Raw genomic sequence first — 13658 nt, forward strand, 5'->3', positions numbered from 1 at the left:
ACGGTGATTTTTCATCTAACACTCGATGTACTTGATCATACTAACCGCAGCAGTTTCTGTACGGGAAGCACGAGTCTCCAGTTTCCATCAATTCGATGACTTGGTTGTCGGCGGGCTCGTTGCAAGATGTCGGCACTGGTCGGGGTGCTGTGAAATTGGAAAAATAAAACATTAGGATATGATCAACATGTCAGATCCGGGATACATTGAGTGTCTTTATCTCTTAAAATATAATAATCAAACTAACAGAGGTTTTCAGTCATCAAAACTACATACAAGCTCAATAACGTCACTTCTTTTATCGAACGTTTTCCTCTCTTGGATCGTAAGAATCAAACGAACAGTAGTTTTGCGTAATCAAAACTTCATACAAGTCCAATAAAGTCAGTTATTCATCGAGCGTTTTCCTCTCATGGACAGCAAGAATCAAACTAACAACAGTATTGAGCAATCAAAACTTCATACAAGCTCACTGGAGTCAGTTTAATCTGAGTTGTTTGTTATATGGGATAGGAAGAAATATTTTTACAGATAAATAGAAATACATCTTGTCACAGTTGTTATCACACAACATTCTTGTATCACATTCACGCTAGCCATTACAGAGCGCATATTATACAATCCACCATAAAGAAGCTTACTGCAAGTAATAACCGGGCATCCGCACGCGTCCACGGATTCCTTGGTGATTTCGCATTCCTTGCATTCGGTCGGTTTCGGGCAACCGATATCTCTTGTGACTGGACAGAGGGCCGGGTCTTGGCTGCATTCCGAATAAAGCGTTTTTGCGACGCCGGAATCTCTCATCATCTTCCTGTTGGGGGCGAAAAAGAGGCATGTCAAAAATGGCGGGAATTGAACGATGCTGTATGGGACTGAATGGATCTATCAGCATAGGCAATGGTGGTTAAAGTAGTCAGTGTTGCTACTCAAGTAGAATTAGAAGTAATGCCATAAATTCCCACTCAATTTCAAAGAGAAGTGGCCTGTCAAAACTATTCCAACCAGAAGCAGAAAATGAAAGATCAAGGAATGATTGACGTAAGTATTTGCAAAAAGTAAATATGGCCGAGGGGTTGCAACTTTCAACAGTTAATAGGTGACCAACAACTAGCCACCGTAGAACTCCAGCACACAACTAGAATCAAGAAAACGATGTACTATTCGGATTCCTGTGCTTAAATTGTCATCCCAAGCTTTAATTATAATCATCGTTCAATAAATATATGATAGATTGGTCAATACAGTCGGTTACAAATAAGCCTGTGTTTGAACACAAACAAGGCGACTGCATGATTCTAGAGACGTGTTTGATTTCATCTCTATCACAATTTTGAAATTTCGTTAAATTTGCAACAGTTTGATATCTCAGCTTTCGGGGCTCACAGAAACTCAACATTTTTTGGGCTTATCAAACGGACCGGGCATACTTGCCTGTAGCTCAGTTGGTTCACGATCTTTCCTGAAGTTACGAAATCTTCCAAGTCGTCAAAATCAACTTCGCTCTCATCCATTCCGATGGCGGTGAGGGTGGCAGCCGGGATCACGCATCTCATTCTCTGGCAAGTCGACTTATCCCACCAGACAGAGAGTAGCTAATGCAACGAATAACGTGAGTTATCGTATTTTTAACAAGAAGTCGACGTGCTTACCTCTTTTCTTTGTCCTTTGTATGTGCAAGCGTTGTCGCACACTGAAGCACAGAAAAACATTACGATACGAAAAGGGCAAAAGCATGAAAATACAGCAGGTATGAATATTTACTCACGTGGTTATGTTTTTACACATCTTCCACCTCCAGTATTTTAGGAAAAAAAACACTTACTTTTACACTTTTGAAATTTACAGTATTAGAATAGTTTTCTGATAAGTTACACCACTTCTATGAGCAAAAAATGTCATAAAAGCATACGAGATAGCCCCTGTATTGTGGTACCTGAATATAATTTCAAGGATTGTACCTATTTGCAGTGTCGTTAGTAATCATGCATTAGTCGCAATTGCAATTTTGAAAATAGCCACCCCCCGAATAACTGCTAAATTACAGGCTACTCTTTTAAACTACTTAATCGAGTAGCTTTAAGACTTCATTTTCTAGTCCCACTTTATGTATATACGACAGGTTCGGAAAATAGCAACTGTACTTGTAATTGAGTGGAAATTTATAGCATTACTTCTGCCTGAGCATCAAAACAGCATGTCCATGTCCTGACTAATCAATTCTAAATGAAAGGTAAATACAAAAATATCTCACCGCAGCAATTCTTGCTCGGGAAGCATTCGTCGTCGGTGTTGAAATAGTCAATAATCTGTCCTGTGGCAGGGCTGGCGCACATGGTCGGATCATTATTCGGCGCTGACAACAATATGATATTACACCTCACACGATATTACGATTCAAAAAGCAGTACTTACGACATTCGACTTTATCGCAGTCGCACTCATCTTTGACAACGGTCGCATTGGTGCATTTTCTACACACGGTGGGGTCGGGATCGCAGTGGTCGATTGTCTGCCAATCCGGGCACACGCCGTTGTCCCAATCTTCGTCGGAAACTTTGCACACGAGTCGGGTGCATTTTTTCGGTTCCCAGATGGTTCCGACCTTGAAATAAAGTAAAATTTTAAATAAGTTAGGGCTAAATTACAGAGATGAATGTAGGCTAAATTATAATATACTGCAATTCCTAAGCAGTCAATTGTATACTGGCAGAGGTGGTCAGTAACAAACTACTTCTACTCGTAATTAAGTAGAAATAAAGGCATTACTTCTATGTCTGCTTGAGTAGCAATGCTGATTACTTTGACCCTTTAAGACGGATGCCTAAGTTTACCAGTTATTACAACATGCAGTATTGCATCAACTGCTAATCTATAGTGCTAATTGAGAATCCGTAAGAAGTAAGCGTAAGGGATTATCGAACTCACCTCGGCCTTGGTTCCGTCGTCCTTGTAGCAATATTTCTCTGGCTGGCAGTCGTAGACTTCGCAGCACTGGTCGGGAATGCTGATTGGAGTTTTGAGGTAGGATCTGCATAAAGTAACTCAACTAATTATCGGAGATTTAAATAGAATCATTTTGTTTCATATTTTATGGCGGTATTGAAGATTGTGATCAAGTGGGAACAGGAATCCAAGCACTGAAATCTGAGTCCAGCATTAATTACTTTCAGCAAAGCAATGCGGATGCATTTGTAATGGCATACAGGAAAAAGCGGGGGGGGGGGATCAAAACAGTGCCTTAATACTGATGCATTGAATACAGTGTCATGCGGCAATTTAGATTTACTGGTACCAGCAACCAGGAAATATAGCGAGTGTCATTCAAAATAGCAAGATACTCAAAATAGTTAGTTAGAATTTGGCTTATCTTGTGTTAGGGTTTGAGGTTAGTTCAGCCTGTTACAGTGAGTCAGTTGTATCGACAAATGATGAAATCCAGAACACCCTGAAATGTTATCATTAAGTTACTTATAAAGCCATCAATCTTGACACATTTTCTGTCTACCTACTTACAAATTCTAGCTTATCATAATTTTTCAAAGGATCAGGTCATTAATCAATTGCATTTACACCAGACTCCACTCTAACGCTAATGCTAGACTTGTAATTTATTCCGACCGGCATTATGTATCATCAATCCTTACTTGTAACAGTTGGAGCATTCCGGCTTGGTGGTGTTGCACTTGTAATCGGACGACGTGATAAGCTTGCAGTTCTGATAGTCGCTAGCATCTGGTTCATCCGTGCACACGTAATCGACGCAGTTCGCGGTCCATTTCTCGCCTGGATTCTTGAAGGTACCGTCGTCCAAACGGCATTTGACGCATTCTAAATTTTAGTGTAATTGTGAATGAGCGGCACTCCAAAATAAGCACGGCCTACGCACTGCAATCGTATCTTGGGCAGCATTTGTCTTCAAAGCAGCAACTCCTGTTGTCGTTCTTCACGGCGACTTGATGCGCTTCACATTCTGGGTCTGTGGGACAGTCTGGCACTTGTTTCGTCACGTTGAAACATTCCAGAGTTTTGGCCGGATCCTGTACGAGGAAAATCACGATTGCAAACTAGCATTTGTCGAGCTGAATATTAGAACAGCAAACATATGTTATCAATGTCCACTACAAATCTAATCCATTTAATCTTCCATATCAGGATGACAAACATATGAGACCGAAATACGATTACTCATTCAGAGAGTAGATAGACATAACCGAGACAGATTGACACTAATTACTAGTTCTGTATTAATTAAAGCGACTGGATACCCACGTAAATACACTGCCCTAATGGGAATGGTTCAGATGTCATTTGCTTCGCTACATTTTAAAAGTCAATTGCTGATTTCGGAAAGTGGAGTGTTTAAGACTCATATATCAGATCAAAACTTAGAGAGAACAGCAGCTTCAAATGTAGACTTGGTCAATTTGTGGCATACTTTTAACACTTAACCGCTTGTACAGGGTTTACACCTGAGTATATAGCTATGACAGCAGCGTATAGATTGTGAAGACACAATGCCCTCTATACGGGTCGCCTATATCTTTAGTATCACTTATAAATTGTCAGGCAGAGGTGCCAGCGTGCAACAATTTGTGACAATACAGTGTCCAGTTCCTCTGTAGTATGCGCTATCACTTGTAAATTATCAGGCAGAGATGGCAGTGTACGACAATTAGTGATAAAACAGTTTCCAATTCTTCCGTCCTATGTAGCTACCTTTCAGGCGTAGCTCACACACAGCTTTCAACCAGTAATTATCACTAATTACTATCCAATCAAGCTAATCAAAGCTTAATACAACCAAATACTCGCAATAGAGCAGTGGTTCCCAACCGGGGGGGGGGGGAATTTTGAAGTTTTTTGGGGAGAATCTGGCTCAATTTTTTGATGGGGAATGTGGCTTTGGCAATGTATCGGAAGATACACTGGGTTCACAAGGTTTTTAGATTTTTATGGTATAGAACTGTTAAGTAGAAATTAGTTTTTTACAATTGTATGTTTGTTTGGCGGATTTCAAGCTTGGTGTATGTGTAAATGCCTTCCGTAGATATTACATCCCCTGATAAAGTGAGGCTCAGGAGACGATTTCGTTGGGTCCGCGACAGCCTATCGATCAAATTGCTACTAAGCAGGAAAACGTCAAGCCGAATTCAGCACAAGGCCGCTAGTGAAAATGTTTAACTTTTGACAACATATGAGTTAACGTGAAAAACATACCAAATTCATCGATTCAACTCAAGTCCATAGCAAGCGGACTTGGTGGTTTATTTTTCGTCAGCGGCAACCCGACCGGTCAAAAACAGGTCAAATTTGACTGTACTTAACCAAAGTTTAGTGCGGTCCGCATTCGCCATCGTTCAGACATATCTGAATATGTATGTTTGGCCATTAATTGCTCAGTCGACAAATGGTTGCGCGTTAAAAAGCACATTTTTTTAGTCACAGGCAACTTTTTCATAGGGGGCAATTTTAGCTCAAATATCGGACAAGGGGGGCACGAGACGAAAAAGGTTGGGAACCACTGCAATAGAGGAATCACACTGTTGTCGAAGCTTCTTTTGTCAAATATTTTCTATTTAGCAGTTTTTCAGACACTTTTATTCGCATTAATTTACAGTATTTTGTTCAAAGTAGTCACTGAAGTACGAAGATTGGAAGTGAACTAAAGTATCCGAACTATAGACTCCCTTTGATCGAAGAGGCTGGAAAATTTTTGACAGAAATACCGATATATGAAGAAGATTACCAGACTATCAGGTATATACCGTCTTGTTCATGAGATCTCTAGTATCGATGGAAATAAAAACCTGACAGTGTTTAAACCGGTAGTTTGAAAGTGAAACCAACACCAGCCAACAGTGATGACTACCTTAGCTGGGTCACAATAGTAAGAAGCAAAGCATCCTTTCGTAGTGTCTCCTTCAGTCCATCTTTCACCTGATTTTCTATCAGGGACGACCTCACCGTTGAACATACATTGTGTACATTCTGAAATAATAAGTGAAATCCATTATTCCGCAACTATACCGTTTGGACATTTGCTCCATACCACAGGACACGAGGACTTGACATCCGCATTCGTCATATCGGTAGACTGGTTTGTTGTATGGCTCCACGCATGGCTCCGGATCGGGACACACAAATGGTGCGCATTCCTGTGCAAAAGAATGCAATGAAATTATTACAAATCATAGGGCACATTCACAAACTACAGGTCATTTTCGTCAGTTCTTTTGCAGTTAAGGATCAGAAGTGATTTGAGCCGTATTATCGCAATTAACTTGGCATTAAAGACAAGATATGAAAAAATATCCGAGGCGTAACTGGCAGTATGGTTGCTCAGTAAAATTAGTAAATAGTAAATCAGGACCAAAGTGTGAATCCATTTAAAACAGTGGTTCCCAACCTTTTTCGACTCATCTCCCCCTTTTCAAGCTCAACACCGATCATCGCCCCCCTAATTTTGTGAACCGAAAAATGGGCATACAAACTGTAATCACCGGCGACTAAAAAAAAAAGTCAACTTTTCGGCTCGATGTCGAATTTTACACTTTTGCAACTAAATTTCAGTGGATTGACTAAAAAATAAAAAATAAAAAGGTCATTTATCTGATTTGACTCCAATAGAGCCGTTTTAACGTGTCATCGCCCCTTCGCTATTTTCGCCCCCTTTGTCCATTTTCGCCTCCCTATCACCCCTTCATGATTTTCGCCCCCCTAGACCACCAAATCGCCGACTTTGGGAACCACTGATTTAAAAGGAAAGATAGATCGCACCCTGTGACGAATCCCTAGTACAGCGCATTGGAAATTTTTATCGATCCTCGCTTAAACTGAGGTTCTACTCCCACACATATCACTATATTTTGATATAGTCCCTTCCAAGTTATTGCATACATCTTGCAACATTGAATGCTTCTACAAAAGGACACAAAATAGAGACCTCTTTCTTGCACTGATCTTTCTCATCGACGTCCTTGGTGCAGTTGCAAACTTCGCATTTGCTGGGTTCCGTGTAAATTCTCTTCCACGATTTTCCGACCTGGAAAAATTTCACAGACCATAAAAATCTGTTCGCGATTCACATCTATTCGGTCATACGTTGTATGTGGCGTTGTCGAAGTTGTCATAACACCAATCGCAAGTACAGTCAAAGCACGGCGCTTTGCACGGGTCTGCGTCTTCAATCTCGTAACGCTGGTGTCCAGGTGGACACTTCAGATCTGCATTGCATCTCTCGACTTTCACTGTGAAACAAAAGTAGTACACACGTTAAGCTACATTTAAAAAGTCATTGCTAATTTGGGAAATTGGAGTGCTCATGAGTCGTATATCAGATCGAAACTAGGACCATAATATGTGTCAGAGAATGTCAGAGCAGTGAGCCTTGCTAGATTTGGTCAATGGGGCGCATACTTTCAGCAGTTAATCAGACATGGCTACTTATATATTACGGTACGCACAAATAGGTGCAATTTTCAACAAAATATTCAGTTGTCGTGATACAGGGCTCTTTTGCCTGGTTGTCATGATAATATTACCAATAAAATTGATGCAAGCATATCCCAAAACGAATGTTTACACTGCAAAATTCAAAGTGCAAAAAGTATGTAGTGGAATTGATAGCAGTCTAAAATGTAGCCACTTTGGTTTTAAATAAAAGTATAAATACTTTGTTACTGACCACTTATGCTAAATGTCTTACCGCATTCAGCCACGTCACAGCCACAAGCGTCCTGGGTGACGACGGTGTCATAACATTCGGGGCATACATCGACGGGCTTGCAGCCAATGTCCATTGCGGCAGGGCACAAGGAGATGTTTTGCTGGCACGTGCTGTACAAGTCTTGGGCGATCTTTGAGTCGACGATCATGCCCCTGTCGCGAAAACAGACTGACGATGTGGAGGGGAATGCGACCACAAGCAGGATGGTGGGACTGGGGAGTAAAAATAACCCAACCCACTATCTAGTATCTACACATTGCAATAGCATCATTTTTTCTAATATTACCGAATGATGGCTTTAAAAAAGTATGTAAATATAAAGTAATAATCATCACCATGAATCCACATAAAAGATTTGGCAGACTCTGATACCGCTTAAGCATTGCATCATTGTGTATATATTTACCTGAAGTCCACCGAGGATTTGAAATCGCTGAAAACCGATTCGATATCGGTGTTTTCGAGCTCGTTGTAAGCGATACGTCCCGCGTATCCGAGCTTGCGAAGAGTGGCTTCCGGAAGGACACATCGCATGCGAGTGCACGTTTCTTCGTCTTGCCATACTTCGAAAAGCTGTGTGTAGTCGGGCAGGGTTAAAAGCGCTCACATCGGATGTTATGATGGATTTAGAATTACTAACCTGGCGTTTCACTCCTTTGTATGTGCACGAAGTTTCACAGACTGAAATAAAGATTGAAGTTTAGGCACATCGGAATGACTTGGCTCATGATAACCCAGGTACATATGCATACAATGTAGTAGGGGTCAAAACAGACTTGCTTATGCAGTAAAGGGATACGATTGTTGATATACGATGTTCTTTTGAATTCTCTACAATTTGCTGACGATTCCCCTGATTAGTGTTAGCCGAAAATATTCAGGTTGATTTCAATATGATTTTACTATTCAATTGTATATTGAAGCTCTGTACCTCCAAGAAGCTGTTTGAAGTGAATTAAAGTGAATTGGAGACTAAACTTCTTTGAGACATAAAATCAGACTGGAGTCAGTTCATGGTGACAGAGCTGTATGGGACTTACCAACTACGATCAAATTTGATATTTTTAGGTATAAGAATCTATCGATGATTTGACGATAAACAAAATTAGTCGGAGAAGGGCATACTAGTAACGAAGTGATTGCTGTGGAATCTACTAATGCTTATCATAAAACTGAATCCTGTGCTGAACTGCTACAATAAATATGGAACTAACGGCACAATTCATACTCACCACAGCAGTCTTTGCTTGGGAAGCAAATATCTTCAGTCTCCAGTGTTGTAATTCTCTGGTTGACACCCGTTTCCACACAGCTTGTCGGCGGTTCCAATGGCTCTGCAATAACGGAAGACTTGCATTTCCAAGCACATCGAAGTCTCAAAGCATTACACCTACCGCAGTTCACAACTGGGCAGCCACATTCGTCGAGCGATTCGATGGTCTTTTCACAAAGAGCGCATTCGATGGGTTTCGGACAGCCCATTTCGAATGTGGTGGGACACAGCGAAATGTCTTGGTTGCATTCGGAATACAGAGATCGGGTGATTTTGGAGTCGCTCAGCATTTTTCTGAAATGGCGTATTCATAGTTGATGCCCTTATATTGACTCTACAGCAGGGGTTCTTAACCGGGAGTCCATGAAATGTTGAAACTCAAACTATAATGCTATATAGTCAGTAATAATGACTTATATTATTACTGCTCACCACTGGTAACAATCCCCACAAGGATGATATATACACTAATTTGCTCTCCAACTGCTAATCAGGCCATGACGAGGTCTGCGCGGAAGCGATGACGCTTTTCTTCTTAGCCATCACAATCTCAAATTTTGTGGATCAGGATCCATGTAACCACTCCAGTGTGAGGCTACAAATAGCTAAATAAGAACTCGAAAGAGTATGGTCGTAAAAGAAAAGCTACTTACCATTTAAAAAAATCATATTTAAGGGTTGGAATGTAAACATGATGGTGGTTAAGTCCATAGCGAAAGAAATTCTTACACCCTTTGTGCCCAGTTTTTCTACCGACTCTCATCAGGAGCGAATATCAGTAAATGCACGAAACTACACTTGAAATCAATGACTGAATACCTGTAATTGAGCTTGGTCATGATATCACGGAAAGTACTGCTATCATCCAGATCGAAATAGTCAATGTCTTTCGGATTATATCCGAGCACGGTCAGTGTTTGTTCGGGGAGAACGCAACGCAGTCTCTGACAGGTGCTGGTATCTGTCCACACCGAAAAGAGCTAAAAGTACCCGTAATTAGTGTGGAAAGTATATTTTTGTTTTTTTTATTATGACTCTACCTCTTGTCTGGCGTTTCCAGAATAGCAGGCACTGTCGCACACTGGAAAGAAAATATACGGAATAGAATCTGTGCAAGGGGTAAGAATGGGAAAATAGAGTGTACCCACCGCAGCAATTTTTGCTCGGAAAGCAACTGTCACCAGTGTTGAAGTAGTCCACAATTTGATTTTCGGCTGGATCAGTGCATGACACAGGTTCCGCGTTGTCATCTGCAAGGAAGATAGCATGTTAATATCCACTCGGCCCAACATGATGTTAAATAATATATATCTAAAGCTCAGAGATGGTCGGTAATGAAGTACTTCTACTTTTTCAGATTACTCAAGTAGCATTCGCCCACTTGCACTACTTACTCAATTGTATATACTTTTAGACCAATTCCATTTATACTTTACAGTTTTTGCAGCAAAACTACATAATTTTAGAACTTTGGATTTGGTATAGTTGAAAGTGGTTCATGAAAAAATTAGTTTCTGAATCAATTTTATGAGTTAAATTGTAATGACGATCGAGAGGAATCACTCCTGAAAATCATAACTGTATATATATTCGAAAAGTTGACCTATTTATTGCGTTGTCATTAGTCATTTTGTGTTAGCCAGGACGGTACATCTTTCAATTTTGAAAGGTGCCACGTCCGATTGACTGCTAAAATACCAAATAAACATTTTCGAACTATTACTGAAGTACTTTTCAGATATATATATCTTTGGAATTGCTGCATCAACTTGTAATTGAATAAAAATTTACGATATTGCATCTTCTTTGGTAGCAATGCAGCCTACTTCGACCACCTCAGTAGATAAGAGGTTAGTAATACATCGCCGGAGCTAATCATTGTTTGTAATTATAATCATGTATTGTGCAGGGTCTACTTACTGCATTGAACCACGGGGCAATCGCAGTGATTACGGACAATAGTCTTGTTCTGGCATGGGCCGCACGTGGTCTTGTCTTCGTCACAATGATCGATTGGTACAACGTCAGGACAGATTCCTTGTGCCCAATCCTCTTCTGTGACGATGCACTGCACTCGGACACATTCTTTCGGTTCCCAGATCGTTCCGTTCTGATGTAAAAGGAGTCGATAAATACTGATGATCGAATGGATTCTTGTTTCATAAAGTCCTATTTCAGACATGGGTCCAATTTGATCATTTCAGAGCCTACTCCAAGTGATCAATTCGGCTTTTTATATTAGTTCTATCCGAACAATATGATCAGATTAATCACTGATCTTCAAGGCGGTATTTTTTGACATGTCAAAATTTTGTTAAAATTAGGTAAAAAAATTGTCAAAATTGTTTACGAAGTCAAATTTACTTTGCAGCCTGCATTTCGTTTGTATCGTAGAGATTTGCACTGTTGATGAACCACAGCCTATATAAAGGCTATGGATGAATTGATCATTTGACATTTTACGGCTTGCAGCCTACTTTATAGGCCTACTGTTGTAGACGACCCATTATCTGCTCCTTGTGAATCATAAACGGCCAAATGAAACAAAAAGGTTGACATGGTGTTATGCTGAACGTACCACAATATCCAACTGAAGCAAGACTGCATGGGCATGGTTCTTATATCAAGAAGCGCATGATAAAAAATAGTGATGTGGACAACATTGTCAGAATAAAGCGAACATGATGTGTCACCAGCAGTGTACGGTGTAACTTCAGTGTTACCAGCCAACAACAGCTGTTGTTGAAGGTTGTTAATAGGTCCAGATTTTGTTGAAATAAAGTTTTTGTTTTTTCATGTAAAAATTTGTCAGTTTCTAAGTCAAAAAAGCTTTTTCAGGCCAAACTACTTCGTAAGGATAGACAGTTCCAACCAGAAATGAAGACAGGTACCGTACAATTCAAACATTATGTGGGAAACACCTCATTTACATACATGAGGTCAAAATTTGGTCAAAATTAAGTTTAAGATGAAAAATATCAAAATTTTGATTTCTAGGCTAAAAAACGCTCTACTGATCATATTAAAACACTTACCGCCACTCTCTCTCCGTTATCTTTCTCGCAGAACATTTCCGGTTTGCAATCCCACACGTCGCAGCACTGATCTGGCACGCTTCTCTTCACTTTCAGATATTGGCTGCGTTGGAAAACAGGCGATAAAATACTCAGAAGCAGGAGCTTCAAATGTCAGCTTACCCATAGCAGTTGACGCAGTTGAGTTCGGGGCTCGGGCATTCCTGCACCTTGCTTTGGACAAAGTAGCAGTTGTCGGGATCGTTCTCGTCTGGTTTGTCGGTGCAGGTGTAGTCGATGCAGTCTTTGGTCCAGTTCGATCCGGGGGCATAGAATTTACCGTCGAATCGGCAGTTGTTGCAGACTTGAAACAAAATGGGCGAAACGCGTTACAAATGCAGCATTGCAAACTACATAGGAAGAGCTGTCACATTGTCTAAATGAAGTTGTTGCAATCTTGAATAAAAAGCGCAGAAACACTTCAGAAATGTGCTATTTCAAGCCCACATAGGAATAACTGTCACGGTGCTTAAATGCAGTTGTTGCAAACTTGAATAAAAGAAGGCAAAATGCATCCAAATAACGTCAGAAGAACTAGCTTGTCACAATGTATAAGTCACATGATTGGACTTCACAAAATGAATCGCAGGATACAGGGGAATATTACTATGTGCAAGTAATAATCTATTCAAATAGCTCAGCTCAGATAGCAAGTCACAGCTGACAATCCAGCAGGTATCTGGCTGATGATAGAGTGAATGATTAGCTTTTTACGGTAACAAAGTATTGCAAACATATGAATTAGAGTAAGGGCCTTACCGCATTTTTTTCTAGCGCAGTACTCTCCATCTTCGTAGTAACAGCTTTGTGACTCGTCGCTCACAAGCTCGAATCCTGTCTTGCATTCCGCAATCGTCTCGCAAGATGCTCTCTCAACAGTGACATTGAAGCACTCATCTGGAGCCTGAAAGATTTGGAATCAGTAATCATTTTCCATGACACAGCCCTGTTTGATATAATAGCTTACCTTGAACGGGAGACACTGGTAAGTGTCGTAACATCCCAGCTCCACATTGCCGCTAGTCCATGTTTGTCCAGGCTCTTTGCCTTCCAGTACTTCGCCGTTTCTCATACAATGATTGCATTCTGACGTGTATCAACAGAAGATAAGTATACCAGATCGGGTATTTTAGGCTTAAAAGTAACATACCACATCTGACAAGGACGTCGCAGCCACAGTTATTTTTTTCGATAATTGGTGTGTCATAAGTGTTGGGACATTTCTCGACTTCCTTGCATGGTTGTGGTTTGCAAACCTGTCACAAAAGCAATGGCATACATGTAATTTTTAAAACCAAATGATGCGATATATGGTTTTAGGATCGAGCCATTACCTTCGATACACAAGTAATTTCAAAATCCTTCAAATCGAGTTGCGAGTCAAGTCACACAAATCTCAAAGTGACTCGAATCTGACTAAAGTTATCCCGGCATAACCTGAATACCACATACTTTATAAAAACCAGGTTTCTGTCTCATGCAATGTCTCAAGACGTTTCATATACCCCTTACCAATAACCCCGCCAGGATGCAAATAATCTGATAGCATGCAATTTTAGGGTGAATAAATAATTAATACACT

The 13658-nt window shown here is 40.4% G+C and overlaps 1 protein-coding gene across 1 annotated transcript in view; it reads right to left on the reverse strand.

The window, feature by feature from the left end:
• Positions 1-13658, reverse strand: part of LOC145444206 (uncharacterized) — a 44980-nt gene that overhangs the window by 15625 nt on the left and 15697 nt on the right. Inside the window, exons 41-67 of the mRNA XM_080322141.1 lie at positions 13227-13332; positions 13044-13162; positions 12836-12980; positions 12200-12380; positions 12038-12140; positions 10923-11112; positions 10151-10252; positions 10043-10083; positions 9822-9982; positions 9124-9296; positions 8962-9063; positions 8370-8410; positions 8136-8302; positions 7709-7881; positions 7105-7250; positions 6947-7045; positions 6053-6158; positions 5873-5991; positions 3890-4040; positions 3648-3831; positions 2929-3031; positions 2416-2605; positions 2255-2356; positions 1653-1693; positions 1431-1595; positions 642-810; positions 46-147 (exon numbers count right to left, since the gene is read on the reverse strand). Of these exons, the coding sequence (XP_080178267.1) occupies positions 46-147; positions 642-810; positions 1431-1595; positions 1653-1693; positions 2255-2356; positions 2416-2605; positions 2929-3031; positions 3648-3831; positions 3890-4040; positions 5873-5991; positions 6053-6158; positions 6947-7045; positions 7105-7250; positions 7709-7881; positions 8136-8302; positions 8370-8410; positions 8962-9063; positions 9124-9296; positions 9822-9982; positions 10043-10083; positions 10151-10252; positions 10923-11112; positions 12038-12140; positions 12200-12380; positions 12836-12980; positions 13044-13162; positions 13227-13332 (3481 nt within the window). The remainder of the gene's footprint in view (positions 1-45; positions 148-641; positions 811-1430; positions 1596-1652; positions 1694-2254; positions 2357-2415; positions 2606-2928; positions 3032-3647; positions 3832-3889; positions 4041-5872; positions 5992-6052; positions 6159-6946; positions 7046-7104; positions 7251-7708; positions 7882-8135; positions 8303-8369; positions 8411-8961; positions 9064-9123; positions 9297-9821; positions 9983-10042; positions 10084-10150; positions 10253-10922; positions 11113-12037; positions 12141-12199; positions 12381-12835; positions 12981-13043; positions 13163-13226; positions 13333-13658) is intronic.

This window comes from Botryllus schlosseri, chromosome 8, assembly GCF_051294905.1.
Source record: "Botryllus schlosseri isolate E-star chromosome 8, Bs_hap1, whole genome shotgun sequence".
NCBI lineage: Eukaryota > Metazoa > Chordata > Ascidiacea > Stolidobranchia > Styelidae > Botryllus > Botryllus schlosseri.